Source organism: Aspergillus mulundensis (genome assembly GCF_003369625.1).
Source record: "Aspergillus mulundensis strain DSM 5745 chromosome Unknown scaffold_10, whole genome shotgun sequence".
Lineage (NCBI taxonomy): Eukaryota > Fungi > Ascomycota > Eurotiomycetes > Eurotiales > Aspergillaceae > Aspergillus > Aspergillus mulundensis.
The window spans coordinates 1,591,207-1,612,450 of record NW_020797898.1 but is presented as its reverse complement, the minus strand read 5'-3'; the positions used below and the strand labels follow the sequence as shown (position 1 = coordinate 1,612,450).

The window sequence follows — 21,244 nt, the reverse complement described above, 5'->3', positions numbered from 1 at the left end:
ATTCATATCTTGTGATAAATTTAGACACCAAGAGTCAGGATACTATGCAAGCTATACTGAGTGCTGAGTTTTTCACGTCCAACTAGCATCCCCTTCCTCTTCTTCCTCTATAATATCCATCTCCCTCGGCTCTGAAACGGGGTTCCTCTGCTGCCCCCCCTCAGTCCAGGGCGCAACCTCAGGAGCGACCATTTCCCGCTCAGGCTCAGGCCCTCTCGGCCTTCTATACCGCGGTCTGGGCTCGAGAATCGGATGGCGGGCACGTCGCCTCTCCCGTTCCAGCGACCTCCGCGCCCTCTTGTTAGCCTCCTCAAACATCGTCATCTCGCCCGCTGTCCACATGGTATCAAGTACATCATCGCCAATGAGCATTACAGATGAGAGGAACTCATATGTATACTCGAGCTGGTTCTGTGAGAGCACGACCATCGACCATAGGTTTCTAACCATCATCTCATCATCTGTTGCAGTTGGCGCCTTGAGTATGGATTTGCGCGGAACGTGCGTGCGGTGCAGGAGTTGTCGCAGTATCGGCGCAGAAGGAGGAGAAGGTGCTGCTGGCTGCCCTCCCTTTCCTTCTTCATATGAGCCCGGAAGCTTAGGGCTACCCTCGCGGCTTTTGCTGCCGCTCCGGCTGGAACTGGGACTGGACCTAGGACTGGAACCAGGGCTTCTCTTGCGCCTTTCCCTAGGGCTCCTACGATCCTCAGCACCGTAGACATAATTAGGGCTCGTACTCGTCCGCCTCTGCGGGAACTCACTTAACCCCGGCGCAGAAGCCAGGGGCACATAATCATCATAGGCCTTGATACCACCCCAGCGGACACGCTTTGCATTGTGCGGGGCGCGGTAGCGTCGAGCGTTCTCTCCGTCCCTGCTGCTATAGCCAGGACCCGGACGGGCCCCTTCTTCAGCGAACGAGGGCAAGGTTTCCTCATCGACCTGGCGGCTTACCCGACGGCTGTAGTAGGAGAGGGGCTCGTAGTCGTCGTCTTCATCATCGTAATCTTCTTCGCGGAGGGGACGATGGTTTGGTCGTGGTGGGGGGCTAAATGAACGTTTTCGTTCACGTTCACGTTCATGGGGACGCTTTGGAGGGCTAACGGCCGCGATGACCACGTCTGCGAGACGGTCAACGAGATTATATAGAAACGGCATTTTGGTTCTTAGATTTGGTTTCGATGTTGACGGTTTGGTTAGTTTTGGGACCATTATCAGTCGAATATTGGGGGTTTGGTGGCGAGCATTGTCGAGGAAAGAGAGCCTTTATATAGACCTATTGTGATAAAGGGGATGAGGGACAAGATGATAATGCCTGTCAGTGATGAAAGGACGCGTCACGCGTTGTTGACGACAGTCAAAGGTGAACGATTCTTTCGACATTGCCAGGTCGGACTCGCTCCTGTGATGTGAAAGGATTCATTGTATCATAAGAAACAAAGGCACCACGGAAAGTCCTTTGAACCCCAGTTGTGAAAAAGTGACAGGAAAAACCCATCCAATCCTTGTGCTGTTTTGTTCATTATAGACAACTCTTGTTATACATATATCGTAATGTACATTTGAAGGCCCGGGGACAAGTGCAAGCCTTGGTATCTGATCAATCAAATCATCAGTCGGCGAGACCCCAAAGACAAGAAGCTCAGCACACTCACAAGGGAAGAACTGAGGGTTAGATAGTCTCAGACGGATGTCTAGCCCGTGCCTCGGCTTCCTCGTCGGCCTTCATCTGCCTCTCCAGCGCGGCAAAATCACCCTGAAAGCACCCCTTGACGGGCTCCATCCTCACAGCCCAAACATCCTCACTACTTGGTCCCGTTTTATACTTGATTGCCTTCTTCCGATTAAGGTCCCGAATGACCTTCTTCTTCTCCATTTCCGGGAACCTCCGCGTCTTCATGCACAGCCAGAAGTTATCCCAGTGCTCGCTGCACGACCGTAGCTCTCCGTATCGGTAGACATTTACGAATTGTCCGCCTAGCGACTGGCAGAAGAAGGCGTAGTCGAAGGCGTCGCTGCAGGACCAGGTATCGGGATAGAGAGATTCGGGAGCTATTGAGGATGGCGAAGATTGTAAGTCTGATTTTGACGAGGCTTCTTGTGTCTGCTCGGGCTGGTTGATGTCATTTTTCAGGCTTGCCCATAGCTGCGCGACTTCGGCATCTGCTTGCTCTTCCCGGGTGAGCTTTTGGGTTTGTGTTTGTGATTGTAACTGCGGTGGTGTCGGGTTCGGAAGGCCTTCTAGTGCTGGAGATTGAGTTGCTTGAGACTCGGAAGAGCTCTTCGTAGGAGTTGATGAGTTCCAAAGCCAGCCCATTTTATGAAATTCTCCTTCTCTCCAAGGTATACACTGTAGTGTTGATGCGACGGATACATTGCTAGATCCCGCGTGGAAAAGCCAATGTTTGCTCTGTTTGCCCTGTTTGTCTCCGCCGCCTAGTACTGTAATCTAGTCCGTCATACCAATACCAAAGCGAACCGGTACGGAGACGTGCACCAAAAGTTTCCGCACACGCTAGTAAGCTTTGTGTAACTTTCAAATTTTTTTACATATAATTACTATAAAAACAAATTCCAAGCGTACACAGGCTATACTAGAACTAAAGGTGCCCCCCCAAAATTAAAAAATGGCCTAAAATTAAAAAAATAAAGCTATTTAAACTCCTAATTATTATTATTCTTTAGTAAAGAAAGGTCTTAACGCTTGGAAAGCTTGCCTTTCACTTTGCGGCCTTTTTAACTACGTGTATCCTAATTTTTACAAGCCTTTTAATACTTATTGCCTCCTTCGCAGTAAATAACCTCTTAAATATATTAAACTAGCCTCTTAATCCAGTGTTAAATAGTTTTTTAAAAAAGCTTTTTTTAAGCTTTATACTAGGCTGCTTTACTAGTTTTTTTATCCCAAGGCACTCCGCGTAAAGTTATACGCTTTTTTATCTAGGCCTAAGCAAACTTAATAATATTAAAATCTAGTAAATTACCAGGCTAATTTATAATCTTTTAAACCTCCGCGATATTATATACACGCTTTTAAATCTAGTGTTAATAAGCAGGGGCCCTATTTTTAAAAATAACAGTATTTAGCTGTTTAATTATGCATTTTTAGGCGAAAAGAATAAAAAAAGGCTTTAAAATTTCCTATATAAATAAAGAGAGGTGTTAGTATTTAACTGCGGGAGTTGGGGATAGCTTTAAAAACTAACTGCCTAATATTAATACTAATTAATCCCTTCACCAGCACTTCTTTCTAGCTTGCCGTTGGCCTTATTCCACCTTTATTAAGGCCTTTAGCCACCTTTTTTTAGGCGTAAATTAAGTTATTTTAACGCTGTACTAACCTTTTATTTAGCCTTTAGTATAGGCTTTAGCTCACGGTTTAACTTATTAATCTTGCGGGCTGTTTAACGTTTTTACTAGGCTATTTTTGCTTTAAAAATATGCAAAGGCCCTTTTTTATTATAGGTAAAGCAACCCCATACCATGAAGTTAAAATACCCCTTTTAACGCCTTTAAATACAGGTCTAATTGTGTTTATCCCCTACTATTTTTTATACTTAAATTAAGCCACGGCGTTGGCCTAGAATAACTAAGGTTTTATTAATAAAAATCACGTATTTTTAGTCTTTAATGGTCCAGTTTTAATAAGCTATATAAAACTTTAAGCATTTAATTTAAGCAGCTTTAGTTAAACCAGGTTTGTAAGAGGGCTTGATAAAAAAAAGTTTATATTTATAAAAAATTTGCAAAACAAAGGAATAAGAAATACCGGCTTTAAATATAAAAATTTTTAAAGACTTCTTGCGCCCTAAGCAATCTATTATAACTAAAGTTATTATAGCTTTTTAAATATCTTTATTAATCTTAACAGGCCTTCTAGAGCGCTTGCCATTTTTAATAAATTTAATATATACCTAAAAAACTCCAGTTTCCTTCGGCCGATAGCCCCGGTATTTGCCTTTTTTAATAATATTATAAATAGTATATATAGGGAGTTCTAGGAGCCTAGAGATTTTTACCACACGCTTGTTAATAGCCTAAAAAGTTAAAACTTGTACCTAAACCTTATTAAAATAAAACCCGCCTTTAGGCATTGTTGTATAGGGAAACTGGCGTTAAGGATTAAAAAAACTATAAAGGGGGATTAGGCAATTAATTTAAGCTAAAAATTAGGTTAAAACACCAAGAATTTATTAAAATAAGCCAAGTTATAGTGTAAAAATAGTATTATAAAGTTTGCTAGATTACAGGATACAAAGCTATTAAAAGGGCACGAAAAAGCAATTATAAAGAAGTATTAGATGTTACTATTTCTATAGTAATTACTATATATTCCTGAACACGTAATACCAACCCTTGGCATTCTTGGCGTGCGGAAACTTTTGGTGCACGTCTCCGTAATCTTAAACCTTAATCGGCTGCTATCGATTCTTGACGTCACCCATCGCAATCGATCGAGCAACTTAACTCTTGCCATCGCTTGTTCTGCGTTTCCGACATGCTTTCATCCTCGCCATAATGATGCGAGCCCTTTTCGCTGGGAAGGCGTCCCACGGTTACCGGCGTTTGCCATGCTGGCGAAACTCTCCTGCTTATCAGGTTCCCTATCTTTACACTGCCCGGCAGGCGAGCACTACTAGTATAACAGGGTCGGCGAATGTCAGCTCGCTCGAGACGGGGCATATTGAACTCAGTGACAACGAGGGATTGGTGTTTGTCAATAGTGAGTCTTCTGTCTGTGTCTTAGGCTTTCTATCTAACAGGATCTAGACATCTTCCCACCAAAGCTTCAGTGGTTGCTGCTGTTGGGTCCTCTCAACGGGACAAAGTCGTATGAAAATGCGTTGAAACGCATCAACCGACCGCACCTTGCAGCGTCAGATCCGCTACATATCATTCGGCAAGTATTCCCTCAGGGCTTGGATATCGAAATCAAAGATGTCATCCCACGTTTCCGCGAAGGCGGTGCCTTTGTGAAGTATGCTCGCAAATCAGGAGCCACAGACCACGAAATTGAGGCAGCCATAAGGAAACACTTAGAGAAGCACCCTATCCGGCCGTGGTTCAATCCTTTTCAGCAGGCAACAGTTGCCCAAGTCCAGGGCAGGCCGTGGATTGAAGACCTCTATCGCATACCAAGCCAGCGTATTCGAGTTGAATTTCATCCAGCTGCACCAGAGGGCTCGCCGGCAGAATTATCCACCGAGGCTCTCTACTCGGTCTTTCGCAGATATGGCAAGCTCAAGGATATTGAAAGGCAGCCACCGGACTCGAAAGTTACGCCGAGATATGCATTGGTAGAATTCTCCCGACCTAGCAATGCGGTTACAGCCAAAAACTGCGTCCACGGATTTACCATACCACCAGAAGGAGGTGGAGGCAAGTCAGGTACACGCGTGAAGGTCAAGTATGAGCGGAAGATCAGACTGTCTATGATCAAGGACTGGCTCCTGAGTCATCCTCGTCTAGTCATTCCCGCTGTTGCTGCTCTCATTGCGGCCGTCACTGTGACCATCTTCGACCCGATACGCACCTTCTTCATCAAGATGAAGATCAAGGCGACCCTCCACACAGAAGAGAACAAGTTCTTCCAGTGGGTTCGGTATCAGGTCAGCAAAGCGAATATATACTTCGGTCAAAGCAAGTCCGATGTCCGAGGACTGTCGGCAATCTGGGAGGACCGTCAAGGTGATATTGAGCAGCTTCATTCCTGGCTGACTGAGAGCGCGGAAACTTTCATCGTGATACATGGCCCGCGCGGTTCAGGGAAGCGCGAATTAGTTTTAGACCGCACCTTGAAGGACAACAAGTACAAACTTGTCATTGATTGCAAGCAAATTCAAGATGCCAAAGGCGACACAGCGAAGATTGCTCGAGCAGCTAGCCAAGTGGGCTACCGTCCGATCTTCTCCTGGATGAACAGCATCAGCAGCTTTATCGACCTTGCAGCACAGGGTATGATCGGCACCAAGGCAGGATTCTCCGAGACGCTGGACGCTCAGCTCAGCAATATCTGGCAAAACACTGCCGTGGCCCTCAAGAGTATCACTTTGGAAAACCGCAAGAAGACGGACACGGATGCGCAGCTTTCTGATGAGGAATACCTGGAGGCCCACCCCGAGTTACGACCAGTGGTCGTCATTGATAATTATCTGCACAATAACCCAGAGGCTACCAGCGTGGTCTATGACAAGATCACAGAATGGGCTGCGGGGCTGGCAACCGGGAACATCGCACATGTCATCTTCTTGACGACCGATGTATCGTTCTCCAAGCCTTTAAGCAAAGCTTTGCCGAACTCAGTGTTCCGAACGATCTCACTAGGCGATTGCTCACTCGAAGTCGGCCGAAGATTCGTTCTCAACCACCTTGAGTATGAAGCAAAGAGCAAGAACAAGGACACGCAGAACGAGGAGGATCTGGCTGAACTCGATAGCTGCATTGCCGTGTTAGGCGGGCGCCTCACGGACCTTGAATTCATGGCGCATCGTATCGAGGCTGGGGAAACGCCCAGGGGCGCTGTCACTCGCATCGTGGAACAGTCAGCGTCCGAAATCCTGAAGATGTTCATCTTGAGCCCTGAGACCGAATCACAAAAGTGGAGTCACCAGCAGGCCTGGCACCTGATTAAGACACTCGCTCATTCCAAAGATGGCAGTGTGCCCTACAACCACGTCCTTCAGTCCGACTTGTTCAAGTCCAATAGCCAATCTCTCCGCGAGCTCGAGCAAGCGGAACTTATCTCAATCGTCACAGTGAACGGCTCGCCGGAGAGGGTCAAAGCTGGTAGACCAGTTTACCAGGCGGTGTTCAAGCGACTGACTGAGAACAAGACCCTGAGTAGCCGCTTGGATCTAGAGGTGCTGTCACAGCTAATCGGCAAAGAGAACAAGAGTATTGGGACATATGAGGAGGAGCTTCTGCTGCTCGGAAAGTTACCGAAGCAGCCGCGAGAGCTGACAGGGAGAATCCAGTGGCTGTTGCAGAAGGTGTACAGCTCGCAAAACAAGATTGCGAAGTATGAAGCCGAGAGTGCGGCTCTCCAAAAGGTGCTGCAAAGTCAGCATTGATGATACTTCTATTGCTTATTGTATGATCATGACATGCAACTGTATATATTCAAGAATAATTCAACTCTGTAAATTAATTTCATCTCTTCGTTCCATTTTTGAGTATCCACTGCTGATGTCAGCTGTATATTACCGTAATTCTAGTACACACTCAACTTCCAAGATTCCAACTTCTGCTCGTCTCTTCCTCCAGCAGCGAGAAATTTCTGGATATCCCACATTCGATGAGTAGACCTATAGACTTCGTTTTTCTCTCATAATTCTCTTTACCCGGGGTCTCCCCACCCAAAATCTTTGGGCTCCCACGCGTGGTCTTCCGTTCAAATTCTTGAATAGAGAATATGATGAACGCGGTACAAAGGGTGTATGGTGGGCTACAGCTGAAGGACCTGGCCCTGGCTGCACTTGTTATCTCAGCCTGTGCTATTATTCTTACGCGAATTTCCACAGGGCTTCAAAGCCAAGCGGGGAAGACAAAAGACACAGCGCAACTGCGTCGCCCTAGGATAGTGCCATATTGGATACCATGGTTTGGCCACAGTCTATCGTTTGCTCGAAACCATATAGAGTTTCTAGATAAGGCAAGGTTCGTAAACTATCCCTGTTATGTGTTCTTTAGCTGACTATGTAGGAATCAACTGAATGAGGCTGTATTTGCCATCGTGATGGGTGGCGCAAGGCACAATGTTGTCATGTCGCCATCGATGATCAAGTCCGTCTTGACAATCAGAGGCGTGACAACTGCCCCTCTGGTGCAGCATATCTCGAAGAAGATTCTCGGTGAACGAGGTGTCTTTGAGAAACTGAACCCCTCCGACCACCATGTTTTTGTTCATAACATTCCCAACCAGTTCATGCATGAGCCATCATTGTCCCAAACTTCAACGGCGGCTGCCAACTTTATTCAACGGGAAGCCCCTAACCTGGTGACTTTCTCGGCAGCGCCCATCGACCAGATGATGTGGGAACGGCCGGCCGATGTCACTGTTATCGAGGGAAAGGGTCAACTCTGCGAGGTGGATTTCTTCAAGCTTATTAGGCATTTTGTTGGTACCGTGACAACGACTACTTTGTTTGGCCAGGCCATTCTGGAGACATTCCCAACTTTACTCCAGGATGTCTGGAGCGTTGATGACCAGTTCGCCACTTTATCCATGGGCCCGCCTCGCCATTTAACCCCGGGAATTTCCGCAGCTTATATTGCGCGCGATCGACTGCTAGATGCTCTTGCAATATTTCATCAAGCTTTGCTGCTTTGGGATGAAGGGAATGACCTTGGGATGGAGTTTCGCGATCTACGTGACCTCGAAGACGTCTCGGAGCCGATCAAAAACAGAGTGCGCAAGGCGAAAGACCTGGGGTTATCCCCGCAAGACAGTGCCCCAGCACATTTAGCCTTGCTCTGGGCTATGAATGGAAATTCGCCTAACATTGTATTCTACCATCTCCTTCGCTTATATGCCAACCCGACACTCCTGGGGGAAATTCGAAAGGAGATTGCTCCATTTGTTAAGGTCTCGAGACCGACGAGGGAGGAAACCGGATTCCCGATCTTGGAGGCACCTAGACTGTCTATTGACGTTGATGGGCTGTGCAGTTCGAGCGAGCTTTTGAAAGCGAGCTTCTACGAGACTTTACGCTTGGACTCGGCAGGGCTTTCCTTCCGGCAGTTGACTGCCGACCTGACTCTCACCGAGACGGAAGAAGAGGCCACAAAGGCGGGCCGGTCAACACCGCAGAATTACTCCCTCAAGAACGGCGAGCTAGTGATTGTACCGCATGGTGTCGTCCACAATGACCCCATGCAATACTCCAATCCAAACCAATTCGACCCTCTCAGGTTCATCAAGACTGACCCTAGCACCGGCCAGAAGCGCGCAAAGTACGAGACCTTGACTCCATTTGGGGGCGGCATGCCTGCATGCAAAGGACGTGCTTTCGCGGAGAAGAAAATCCTTGCTCTATCTGCAGCTATTGTGTCCCTTTGGGAAATCTCACCGGCAGATGCGAAGGAACTGAAGATTCCCGGGCACAAGATATCGAGTGCTGCGTTTTTGCCGAAGAACGACATTCGAGTGCGGATATCACCGCGGTACCCTGCGTGATGTACATAGTTTGCATAATTGAATACAATTGTTGTATATAGAGGCAATGTCATTTAGTGAAGAGTAGTTAAAGACCCCGGAGAATGTGGGGAAGTACCCCAGCTATAGAAATAGTAGCTTATCCAGCGAATTGACGATTTGCCGATACCAAGCAGACCCCATCTACCGGGCTAAAGACCAATTGGAATCCGAATCAACAGGCTGGAAAAGAATCCGAGATGCGGACTTGCGCCGATGTATGAGCCGATCCCATCATTCCTAGCATAAATACGTGATCTCCTACCACCTGTCTTGACGGAACTCTAGAAAATTGATAGACAGAATGACTACCAACATGAAGAATGACCAAGACGACATCGCCATCCCCCAGGATTACGACCTATCCACGCCTATATCCTCGACCTCAGGTCTTCGACAAGGCCTGACCTCATACGGCGATGCGCACTTCTCCCTCTTCCTGCGCAAAGTCTTCGTCAAAGCCCTAGGATACTCAGAAGACGCGCTCTCAAGACCCATAATCGGAATCATCAACACTTATTCCGGATTCAACCCATGCCACGGGAATGTACCGCAACTCATCGAAGCTGCGAAGCGAGGCATTCAGTTTAATGGCGGCCTGGCGGTTGAGTTCCCGACCATCAGTGTGCATGAGTCGTTCTCACACCCGACGAGCATGTTTCTGAGGAATCTGATGAGTATGGACACTGAGGAGATGATCCGCGCTCAGCCCTTGGATGCATGTATCATGATTGGGTAAGTTTTGTCTCTCTTAGTGGAGTAAGTTACTGATGAACGTGAAGAGGGTGCGATAAAACTGTTCCCGCGCAGCTGATGGGCGGCATCTCTGCCAATAAGCCTGTTCTTCCTCTAATTACTGGACCGATGATGCCTGGGAGTCATCGCGGGAAAAGGATAGGCGCTTGCACGGATTGCCGAAATAACTGGGCCGCGTTCCGTGCTGGGGAGATTGATATCGAGGAAATCTCGGAAATTAATGAGGAACTTGCTCCCACGGTGAGTGCATCGGGGTATTGAATCAACTGAGCACTGACGGAACTAGATCGGAACATGCGGCGTCATGGGAACTGCCAGCACGATGGCCTGTATCACCGCTGCCCTTGGAATGATGCCTTTACGCGGAGCATCTGCACCGGCCGTTTCATCTGCAAGAGCTCGAGTTGCTGAAGAAACAGGCGCCAATGCCGTAAAGGCAGCGCACAGCAAGTGGAAGCCGCAGGATATTCTGTCGAAGGAATCCTTCTTGAACGCTATCACTGTTCTGCAAGCAATTGGCGGCTCGACGAATGCAATAGTGCACCTGATGGCCATTGCAAATCGACATCCCAAAGTCCAGGGCGTGATAACCCTACAGACATTTGAAGAGGTTGGACGCAAGACACCACTGCTAGTCGACCTGAAACCCAGCGGCGACAAATACATGACTGATTTCCATAATGCTGGGGGCATGTTAGCGCTCTTGCATGCCCTTCGACCTCTTCTTCACCTATCAGCCATGACAATTACCGGCCAAACACTAGGCGAGCTTATAGATGCCTCGCCATTCCGAGAATTTCCCCTATCCCGACAAATTATCCGACCACTGTCGAATCCTCTTTACCCATCCTCATCGCTGATAGTGCTGCACGGGAATATAGCGCCCAACGGCGCGATAATGAAGGCATCTGCGTCCAAAGATCGCGACCTGCTTACACATACCGGGCCGGCAGTCGTCTTCGAGAACTCCGCCGACCTTGCAAAACGGATTGACGACCCAGATCTCGATGTCATGGCAGACTCAATCCTTGTCCTCAAGAGCATAGGGCCGATTGGGAACCCCGGGATGCCAGAGGCAGGACTCCTACCTATTCCGCGTAAACTCGCCGCCGCAGGAGTAAAGGACATGCTTCGCATTTCAGACGGTCGAATGTCGGGCACTGCTGGAGGAACGATCATCCTGCACGTATCGCCGGAGTCGGCGGTGCCAGAATCACCGTTTGGCATTGTCCAGACAGGCGACGTAATTTCCTGCGATGTAGATGCTAGAAAACTGCACCTGGAAATCTCAGACGAAGAGTTAAAGGAGCGAGTTAAGGACAGAAAAGCGGCGGCGGCTGCTGCGGAGAAGCCGAGGCAGAGGGGTTATCGGGGGCTGTATGAGCGGTCGGTCAACCAGGCACAGGATGGGGCGGACTTTGATTTCCTTACGGCGGATGGCGGATCAAGAAATTAACTGTGTTTATCAATCAATCCCACTGGATCTATTAGAGGATCAATCGGGGAATCATGATGCAAGTAGAAGCTCGAGCCCTGACCCTGTGCCCTAAGCCCGCTTCTTACCTTATTGGGTTAAAGCGCGTCGCGCGACGCGTCTCGGCGGATGTGCTTCTCCAGATGCGATAAGACCTCCCCATACAAAGTTCTGGACGTCAATTATGACATGCTGAAAAGAGCACGGTGATTGCATCGTCTCGATTTCAGTTCAAGGCTGTTTACAATGTCTGATCCAATCCGACCTAGGGGCAGGCCGGCCCGTATGTTCACCTCAACCTAGCCAAGCTATACCACCGATGCAACCGCTGACAGCTGAATGAACTAGACACACCCGGAACAACGGTCTTGACATATACCCCTGACGGAAAATACATCATCACTGGAGGCTCAAATTCTGCGATCCGTATCTACACCGCTGGCGAAGATGGCGAACCGAAGACCGTGGAGGAGGGCACTGATGCACACGTCGCGATCGGAGCTACGGTAGGTTTCACCGACTATCCGGGTGCTATACAGGATGGCGGCTAATATATGCAGAACGAGTATTTCTTCCTAGGCGCCGAAGACGGGACGGTGTGGCAGTATGAGGTCAAGTCAGGACGGATGGACAAACTTCTTACTCGTACCGCGCTGCCAGTGAGGGATATTGACGTTACTAAAGATAAGGAGTGGGTTGCTATCGCGAGCGAGTGAGTTACCTACCGCCGAATCGAACGGCTGGAGAGAGCTAACATGACTAGTGAGCTCACGGTGAAACTGGTGAACGTCGAGGATATGACCAAGGTCAAGTACTTGCGCGACCAGGCCAAGGGAACGAAACACATCACCTTCGATCCGAATGGGCGGTACGTCGCGGTCTCGTGTACAGATGGCATCGTGTATCTCTACTCAATGGACACCGAAGAGCCCGAGCTGGTGCGCAAGCTGGACGGCGTGATTCGACGGCTAGAACCCGAAGACGAGGCGACTGCAAGGGTGGTTTGGCACCCTGATGGGACTGCATTTGCGACGGCTGAAGCGACAAGAGATATCGCCGTATTCTCTGTGGGTGAATACAAGAAGGAAATGACGTTCTCTGGTGGCCACAATGGGGATATCACGGCTATGGCGTGGTCGCCTAACGGTGCGCTTTTGGTGACCGCTGCAAAGGACGGCCAAGTTTTGCTCTGGGAGAGCAAGACGCAGAAGATCCTACACCGATATGGCTTTCCGAACGTGATTAATCTCGCCTGGCATCCGAACAATAACGGTGTCTCCCTTACTACGTCGGACGGAGAGATCTTTATCTTCGATGGATTCGTGCCGAAGGACCACCAGGTCATACTTCAGAAGCCGCTGCAGGCAGCACCTATATTCCCCGGCGCTTTGGCCGAGATGTCTGATAATGTGCGCCGGCCATTGGCAAGTCGACCTAAGGAGGCGCGCAGAGGCAGCATCGACTCACTGGATGATATCCTTGGCTTCGACCAGGATATGGAAGATTTTGTCGACGATGACGATGGAGCCGGTTATGCGGAGGGCATGAACGGGTTCGGAAAACGCACGAACGAGCATCTGGATGATATCGGGGGACACGCGGGCAAGCGGGCCTTGACATCGTTCACGAAGCCAAAGGTCCACCCGCCGCTACAACCCGGCAGCACACCTTGGAGAGGAAACCGCCGGTATCTATGTAAGTGTGCCACCCATTTGGAAGTCGCGTACTAATAGCATAGGCTTGAACTTGACCGGTGCCGTTTGGACTGTTGACCAGGAGACTCACAATACGGTGACGGTGGAGTTCTATGACCGAGAACTGCACCGTGACTTTCACTTTACAGACCCCTACATGTATGACAGGGCGTGCCTCAATGAGAACGGAGCTCTATTCTCGAACAACCCAGTTGATGACAGCCCTGCTACGATCTTCTACCGTCCACATGAAACGTGGACCACGAGAGCGGACTGGAGAACAACGTTGCCCAAAGGAGAGCACATCCGAGGTATGAAACTGCCCTTTTCATAATTCACGGCCAAACTAACAATAGCAGCGCTGGCGCTAAGTGATTCGTATATCGTTGCGGTAACAACCAAAGACTACGTCCGGGTATATACTCTATATGGAACGCCATTTAAGGTGTACAGACAGAAGAGCCCGGCCGTGACCTGCGCCGCCTGGCGAGACTATATCATGACTGTGGGAAACGGGCCTATTGGGAGTGATGGGCGAACAGCGACGTTGCGGTACTCGGTTGAAAACGTCAAGCGCGACGAGATCTGTCAAAACGAGGACGTTGTGGCTATTCCAGAAGGCGCTGAGCTAAAGAGCGTTTTCTTCACAGACACAGGAGTGAGTACCTCCTCACCGTTTTGAGACTTATCTAACTATATAGGACCCCTGTATCTACGACTCGGAAGGCGTGCTACTAATTCTTCAGCACTGGCGCACCCCCGGCCAGGCGCGCTGGGTGCCTCTCCTCGACACAAAGCAAATGGAGCGTCTGGCAAGCGGCCGCAAAGAAGAAACGTACTGGCCCGTCGCCGTCGCGCAAGACAAATTCCACTGCATTATCCTGAAGGGAGGAGACCGATACCCGTACTTCCCACGACCAATGCTCAGCGAGTTTGAGTTCCGGATCCCCATCTCTGACAAGCCCAGCAAAACGGATGAAGACGAAGAAGAAAACATGGCGCGCAACGACAGCATGCGACTGGAGGAGTCCTTCGTCCGCGGCAACCTCATCCTCTCCCTTTTCCAAGACGTCATCTCGTCCACGCATGCGACGGCATCGCAGCGCGCTGAGCTGTCGCGGAAGGAGCTGGAGCTGGACAAGGTTCTTCTGCAGCTTCTGGCGATTGAGTGCCGCGAGGGCGAGGATCGGGGCATGAAGGCTTTAGAGCTGGTGCATATGATGAAGGACCGCAATGGGAAGATGGTCGAGGCGGCTGTCAAGGTTGCACAGCGGTATAACCGCGGCGTGCTGGAGGATAAGATCCGCGATCTGGCAGCGCGGAGATATACCGGGGAGGACGATGATGATGAACTAGCTTTCTGATGACTGTATGATAATAGTATAATAGTTTGATTGATACCAGGTTGGATATACTCCGTATTGTTGGGATGTTCTCTTTGTATGGCTGTTTGGCTGTTTGGCTGGAATCTACTCCGCATCAAGGTACTGTGGGTCAACGTCATCATTCTAGAGTAATCTTAGTTCCATCTAGAAATTCCAGCTCTCTTTCTCTCTCTACAACTATACACTTACAATACTCTAATGCATTAACCACGCCACTATCATTTCGCGATGCCGAAGCTCGCCGTCCCTCGTTCACCTACCTCCGTCTCCTCCCGCATTATCCGCTTCTATCACCCTCGCCCCCACGCGAGAAGCGCATCCTCGCATTCTCCAATCCGCCATGACATCCCTCGATCACCAGCTCAAACCCATCTACCTCTCCTACCATCTCGGCCAGGGTCAGGCTTCGACTTCAAATACTCGCTTACAGATGACCTCAACCCGCCAAATGACCACAAACCCCCCGATGAGCGGGTCATAAAGCTCGGAAAGAGTACTTCCCCTTCGCCCCCAATATGCACAGGCAGGCGGAGCTAACTCGACCGAAACAGCTCTCCGGACACTCTCCCCCTTGCTTCCGACGATTCTCACAAACCCGCTCCCACCACATATCCTCTCACCAAGCGTAACCCTCCACCTCTTTCCCTCGACACACCCGCACCTTCCCACCGTCAAGGGCCGCACCCTCTACCGTGCCGCACTATGGGCTGTGCCAGTGGCATGGAGCAGCGTCCCGCTGGTCGGGAACGTGAAGCTGCAGATCTTAAGCGAGCGGATCGTGCGCGGTGGAGCGGTCCGGGGTCAGCAGATGGACTCGGCGCATGTTGCACCAAAGAACGGAGATTCCGGCGATGAGAGGCTCGTTGTGCGCTGGCGGACAGAACGGACGCAATCAACTTCGACACCGTCGACACCACCGCCATCCGAACCGCGAAAGCCAGACGCAGGAACCCGCGACGAGTCGAAAACGAACACCAACAAAGGCCTAAGCGTTCTGCTAGGCGGCGACGCACCGATCTTCAAACCCTCGCGCGACGACCAATTCACGGGCCTCTTCATCTTCTCCTTCGACGAGGAGGGTCGTGTCTTGACCCAGACGATTGAGCATGCTGAAGATGCAGGCGGGTGGGAGCGCACGGCGAAGTTTGTCACGCTTACAGATTGGCTGATTGGGAAGGCAAGGGGCTCATTGGATGCGCCGCAACCCGCGGGGCTGTGCTGCTCTGGTGCTGGCGCTGGTCAGGAACATAAACAAGATCGGTATCAGCAGTGGCGGGGTGATGAGGGTGGCGGGAGGATTAGGATGTCAACGGGGTCTGGGTCTTCGTTATGATTCTCTTCTTTCGTTGGACCTTTCAGATGGTTGCGAAGATGATAGAATGCTGGCGTTGTATTTATCTGGACAATCTCCTCTCTTGTCTCTTGTGACTGTATCATACCACATATATCTATACCCTAATGAATGGGTGATGCGAAGCAGAACAGTACATCATGCAACTCAGCCACTGACCCGCAGCGGCATACCCAATGCAGGGACTCTATATACTATATACAAAGCAATAGAACAGAATACCATATCATACAACCCCAAACCGTTCCACCTGCATATCAAGCAGCCCTGGTAAATACGCAGAGTGGGTCATCTATGCCCGCTTTCTCTCAGCAGCCGCTCCAGCAGAAGGGGAAACAGCCGGGGCCCTCAACCCCAAAAACACGCCAACACAGACCCCAGCCATAACGACACTACCCGTGAGATACGCAACCTCGCGCCCAACCCACCAGAACAGACTGCAGAACAGCACCGGACCGGCCGCGCGTCCAACTTGTCCCCAGCTCCTCAGGCGTCCCAGGACAACGCCCCTCTCTTCTTCCTTCGCCTCCAAGGACCCCAGGGCATTCAATCCCGTCACAACGGTTGCGCTCGTGACGGCGAGGAAACTAGCGGCTGTATACAGACCGGCGAGTGATGTCACCCGGGACAGCAGGAAGAAAGATATGGTTGCGCTCACGACGCCGATCCGCACGACGAGGAGGGGAGGAAGGCGGCGCACGACTGTGCCTTGGAGCAGGGAGGCGATGAGGCCCATCGTAGAAAGAAGACGGCCGTTAAGCGCCGCGGGGGAGGCGGTACTGTTCGTGTAGAAGGTCGCCGTGAGGAACGGAAGCGAAAACTCCATGCCGGAGAAGGGGAGGAGGAAAAGCAGGTGAAGGACATTCAAAACGGCCGGGTTATTGGTGTACTTGTGCGGGGAGGTCTTTGTCTTCGCCTTGTCGTCCTCCTCTTTCTTTTTCCCATCCTCATTCTTCGCAGCTCCGGTAAGTCTCGGATGCGTCTCCGGCAAACACCCCCAAATATACACCGTCTCGAGCAGAATCAACGCCAAACTAACCCCCGCAGCCGTCGCAAACGGATTCGCCTTGACAGAAACAATACCCGATAGGTACGCGCCGAGCGCCGGTCCAAACGTAAACGCGATACTAAAGCACGCACCCACCAGCGCCATCGTCGACCCGCGCTGGCTGGGCTCACTGATATCCGTCGCGATCGCATGCGCAAGCTGCACATTGCCCTCGCTCAGTCCACCGACAACGCGAGAAGCAAGGAAGGTCCGGAAATCTGTAGCCGCGACCCACAGCGCAACGCTGAGTGTATTTCCGACCATTGAGGCCAGCAGTGCCTTGCGCCGGCCATATTTGTCTGACAGACGTCCGATGAAGGGCGCGGCTATGGCTTGGAGGAGGGAGAAGAGGGAGCCGAGCGCGCCGCCGAGGAGGACGATGTCGTAGCGGGAGTCGATGGGTTTGGCGAAGGCGTTTTTGTACGCGTTCAGGTAGTGAAAGATCACATTCAGAGGCGAGGACGGGGAGGGGTCGCGCTCGCGGTAGAAAGATAGGAGCGAGGGGAAGAGGGGGAGGATAAATGTGAATGATATCTGGCGGATATTATGGTTAGATTTGTATAGATTTGGGGTGGGGAAGCATACCAGGTCTAGAAGCAGCGAGGTCATCAAGACCTTGAGGATCTTTTTGCGCTGGTCTGCGGGCACGGCCATGGTGTGCTAGCAGGTCGAAGTATGTTCGCGCTGAGGAACGTAGTAGAACGAAAGCATTTAAAAGGTTGACTAAAGATTGCAAGCTGTCTGTTTCATTCCAAATCATTCGAGTTCCAGACAAACAAATTATGTCATACGTTCAGACCCCCTCCACCAATCGGACTGAGTGTTTGTACGGAGTAATGGAGTCAACCCACCAACAGCCTTAGAAGTTATGCTGTCCTCCAGCGGTACGGAGTACAACTGCTACGCATACGGATACGAGCCCAAGAGTACCAAGAGGGCAATCCCTAGTCGCGCATAGTATGAGTGGAGGCGACATTTCTGTTTTCCAGCATGTCTCTATCCTTCATTTCCGACTATATGCCTACGAGTATGCTCTACACGAGAAATAAACACGGACAGCAACTGCTTCATGACTATTCACCTCTATCCCGCCCAGACACACTCGCTGTCAGCCAGCAACTGCCCAATCCCCTCCCCGACGTTTATAGGTATGTCGGCACATAGGCCAAACTAAAGTACAGGTAAAAGAAAGCAGTATGCATTACCAAAGGCAACACACCAACTAGATCAAAAGAAGGTAGAAAGAGATATCGACCGAAGAGCAACCAGATGCACGCTCAATAACCACAACGCAAATGCCAACAGAAACTTTTGCAGGACCATCCGAAATCAAAGGAAATGGCGCAAAGTGTTGTTGTATCGTTTCGGAAATTCATTGCTTTCGTGAACCATAACACCACCGTTATCCGTAAGAAATATTATAGGAAAGGAAAAGGACAGTCGAGCTGATGAGGAGATGGCGTGAGAAGATAGAAAGGTATAGGTGTAAGAGAACTATGCTCCCCTAGTCCGATAGTCGATGCTGTTTAGTTACTGAGCAGCCGGAGTAGCGGTGGGAGCTCCATTCGCGCCTCCGCGCCCACGACCACCGCTTCCACGACCGCGGCCGCGACCCCGGAAGTCGCCACGGCCACGACCACGGAAGCCATCACCTCCGCGGCCACGACCGCGGCCTCGGCCTCGAAAGCTAGACTGCCTCTGATGCTTGCCGACTGCCTCAAAACCGTTCTCGGTCTTCGCGGGCTCGGTGCTGCCCTCGGGTGCAACGTCGGCGGTGATGTTGGCGGGAGTCGCCTGGAGACCAGTCTCTGTCTCAGCCGGGTCGCGAGGAATTTCAACAAAACCCTCAGTGTTCGTGGAAGAAGCAAGAGGATCGTTGTGAGGTTCCCATGCAGATTCAGCGACCGCATTTGCACCTTCTCCAACAAGAGTTTGGGGAGGCGGAGCGACGTTCTCGGCTTCGTTCGCGGAGACGGCGGTGTTGTTTGTAGCAGCTTCGGCGACATAGATCGGGTCCTCGAGCTCGGTGGAGGCGGCGTTGGCGGTGGTAGGATCGGTCACAGGGGCAGATTCTGCAGCTGGCTGAGGAGCGGGTTGCGGAGCCGTGGCCTCTTCAGACAACTCTTTGACTCGGGCGTCTGCAATCGAAATTGATGAGCTTTAATCCCGAACACGTTCAATGAACAACAACCAAGAGAGAAACTCACAGGTGACTTCTAACGTCTCTCCATCGACACTGACCACTGGCTCGTCAGCACCATCAATGAGCTTGTTCATCGACGCAACTGCATCAAGGGAGCCTCCATAGACCTGGGCGAGCACACCCTCGAAGGCACGGCTCTCGGGCGTAGTCTCATCCTCGCCGCGATGCCTCCTAATGGCAGCAGTGCTAAGGAACTTGCTCACGCACAGCAACTGCTGGGTAGCATCCTCCTTCTTCACCTCGGGCGTTGGTTCCACCGGGGCTGGTGTCGCGCTAGCAGCCTTCTCCCGGAGAGCCTCCACCTCCTGCTGCGCCTTCTCGAGCTCTGCCTTCTGGCTCTCCAGACGTCCTTCGAAGAATGCCGCAAACTCCTTGTAGTGAGCAATCTGCGCCTCCAGCTGCGCGATAGCAGCCTGAAGAACAGGCTTCTTCAGCGCCTGAGCCTTTTGATCTTCATTGATGATCTTTTCCTCAACCAGTTGGTCGAGCGTCTTATTCGGGTTACTGGCGACAACGGCGTCAACTTTGGAGGTCGCATTCTAGATTGAGTTAGTAAAAATCACAGAATTGCAAGGTATCGTAGCTGAAGCTACTAACCAGCTTCTTCACGTTGTTGCGCAGGTTCCTGAACATCAGGTAGTTAGCCTCGTGTTACGGAGCAGTCCCGCCGCGAACGAGGTCATAGAGCGAGGGACGCGGGGGGAGCTTCTAGCGGAACATACCTCTGAAGCTCTTTGTAGTGCGGAAATTCGACAAGCTCTGAAGGCGCGTTGGGCTTGATGTCTGAAGGAGAGGGCGACTGCGCAGGGGCAGCGTCGAGAGCAGCTGCAGACATGATGTGATGTAGGTGAAAGTAAAGGCCGAGTCTCGTGTGGGAATAAGGTTATGGGTCGAGAGGATTAGAGTTGTATAGAAGGAAGCAAGTTCACAAGTTCGGAGCTCGGGCAACTGCCTGAAAGATACACGAATGCAAGAAACAGAGAGGAAGACAAGGGAAGTTGACGTGTAGAAACGAGTGGAGGGCAGAAGAAGGAAAGGTCAAAGGCGGGCCCGACACCGATCATCAGCCGCCTTTGTCTGTCCCGTGCAGTCCAGTTTTCAACGCTGGTCCTAGTCAGTGTCAATGGCCTATTACTTGATGATATGGCATTCAGTCATGTCAATTTCACGGCTTACTTTGGATTTGCGAGGTTCGTTTAGAGGTATGGAGTACAAGCTCTAAGGTGGTATCTGTGGTTGAGGCTCTGTAGAGCTTAAGCTACTAGCACCTAACTGTGACTCATAACTATACAATTAAACATAGTTCGGGTATCATGACTCCTAAATAATATGACGCCAGAACTCCGCCCCTAGGCCCTTCTCTGTAATATCAACATATTGGGTCCGACGTTGAAGATGACCGTTCCCAATGCTGCGCCGACATCCCGAACCTCCATTCATAATGCGCAAATCTATCCATTGAAACACCTGTAACTTTCGCGATTGAGTAAGATTCTCAATCAACCCTTGAACTTCCGCAGCGTTTTCTGCGACATCAGAACCCCGTCAGTATCATGCTAACAAGCCTGCACGCGTCACCACATACCTCCGTCACTTTACGAACAGAGTTCGGGCTGATATTCTTCTCGCTAGTTTTATGCGATCGAATCGAGGCTTCGCGCATTAATCTGTTATCGTCAGAGCGGTACGCGGTTTGTCTGGTAAAACCGGACTGGAGGACTCGGCGAGGAGGCAATTAAGGCATGCTGACTTACTCCTGCATGAAGAGCATGTAGTCGAGGAATATCTAGCAGCAAAATACGCCCATCAGCATTTATCATTAACCAATCCTTGGGTTTGTGCTTGTTTACCAAGATATCGGCGTTCTTGCTCAGGCTGCGGTTCGCGTGGGCTTTGACTATCCGCTTTACTGTCGCGCGGGGATAGAGCTTCTGGGTAGCAACCATTCTGACTGGGCGTTGATATCCGTTTGAATTGAGCAAGTAGGATATCCCTCCAGGGCTGCGTATCTCATCCGAGCAACGAGTTGATGCGAGGACCCGAGCCTTCTGGTTACATAATCGGGCCGAGGCCCGCGACTCGGTATTCAGATTACCGTACGCTGATATGATGCAATGGACATAGATGATAGATCGCGAAA

General features: G+C 50.7%; 9 protein-coding genes across 9 annotated transcripts; 5 read left to right on the top strand and 4 right to left on the bottom strand.

The window, feature by feature from the left end:
• Positions 1–72: 72 nt before the first annotated feature.
• DSM5745_08908 (uncharacterized protein) lies at positions 73–1,158 on the bottom strand (the record flags this gene model as incomplete). The annotated part of the gene is made up of 1 exon (XM_026750924.1): positions 73–1,158. One exon carries the CDS (start codon positions 1,156–1,158, stop codon positions 73–75), a length of 1,086 nt encoding a protein of 361 aa, XP_026600937.1.
• Positions 1,159–1,672: 514 nt separating this feature from the next.
• On the bottom strand, positions 1,673–2,317 carry DSM5745_08907 (EMI1 family protein; the record flags this gene model as incomplete). The annotated part of the gene is made up of 1 exon (XM_026750923.1): positions 1,673–2,317. One exon carries the CDS (start codon positions 2,315–2,317, stop codon positions 1,673–1,675), a length of 645 nt encoding a protein of 214 aa, XP_026600936.1.
• A 2,201-nt stretch (positions 2,318–4,518) lies between these two features.
• On the top strand, positions 4,519–7,070 carry yme2 (putative RNA12 protein; the record flags this gene model as incomplete). The annotated part of the gene is made up of 2 exons (XM_026750922.1): positions 4,519–4,723; positions 4,771–7,070. 2 exons carry the CDS (start codon positions 4,519–4,521, stop codon positions 7,068–7,070), a joined length of 2,505 nt encoding a protein of 834 aa, XP_026600935.1.
• A 665-nt stretch (positions 7,071–7,735) lies between these two features.
• Positions 7,736–9,175, top strand: DSM5745_08905 (cytochrome P450; the record flags this gene model as incomplete). The annotated part of the gene is made up of 1 exon (XM_026750921.1): positions 7,736–9,175. The coding sequence occupies one exon, from the start codon at positions 7,736–7,738 to the stop codon at positions 9,173–9,175; it is 1,440 nt and encodes a 479-aa protein (XP_026600934.1).
• A 322-nt stretch (positions 9,176–9,497) lies between these two features.
• ilv3C (putative dihydroxy-acid dehydratase) lies at positions 9,498–11,405 on the top strand (the record flags this gene model as incomplete). Its single annotated transcript, XM_026750920.1, has 3 exons — positions 9,498–9,928; positions 9,976–10,189; positions 10,236–11,405. The coding sequence occupies 3 exons, from the start codon at positions 9,498–9,500 to the stop codon at positions 11,403–11,405; spliced, it is 1,815 nt and encodes a 604-aa protein (XP_026600933.1).
• Positions 11,406–11,669: 264 nt separating this feature from the next.
• DSM5745_08903 (WD40 repeat domain-containing protein) lies at positions 11,670–14,481 on the top strand (the record flags this gene model as incomplete). The annotated part of the gene is made up of 7 exons (XM_026750919.1): positions 11,670–11,706; positions 11,772–11,929; positions 11,984–12,135; positions 12,187–13,118; positions 13,162–13,428; positions 13,477–13,775; positions 13,819–14,481. 7 exons carry the CDS (start codon positions 11,670–11,672, stop codon positions 14,479–14,481), a joined length of 2,508 nt encoding a protein of 835 aa, XP_026600932.1.
• A 249-nt stretch (positions 14,482–14,730) lies between these two features.
• Positions 14,731–15,835, top strand: DSM5745_08902 (uncharacterized protein; the record flags this gene model as incomplete). Its single annotated transcript, XM_026750918.1, has 2 exons — positions 14,731–14,995; positions 15,054–15,835. 2 exons carry the CDS (start codon positions 14,731–14,733, stop codon positions 15,833–15,835), a joined length of 1,047 nt encoding a protein of 348 aa, XP_026600931.1.
• A 310-nt stretch (positions 15,836–16,145) lies between these two features.
• DSM5745_08901 (putative tetracycline transporter) lies at positions 16,146–17,555 on the bottom strand (the record flags this gene model as incomplete). The annotated part of the gene is made up of 2 exons (XM_026750917.1): positions 16,146–17,435; positions 17,487–17,555. The coding sequence occupies 2 exons, from the start codon at positions 17,553–17,555 to the stop codon at positions 16,146–16,148; spliced, it is 1,359 nt and encodes a 452-aa protein (XP_026600930.1).
• Positions 17,556–18,431: 876 nt separating this feature from the next.
• Positions 18,432–19,939, bottom strand: DSM5745_08900 (uncharacterized protein; the record flags this gene model as incomplete). Its single annotated transcript, XM_026750916.1, has 4 exons — positions 18,432–19,039; positions 19,109–19,643; positions 19,702–19,729; positions 19,827–19,939. 4 exons carry the CDS (start codon positions 19,937–19,939, stop codon positions 18,432–18,434), a joined length of 1,284 nt encoding a protein of 427 aa, XP_026600929.1.
• Between the last annotated feature and the right edge of the window lie 1,305 nt (positions 19,940–21,244).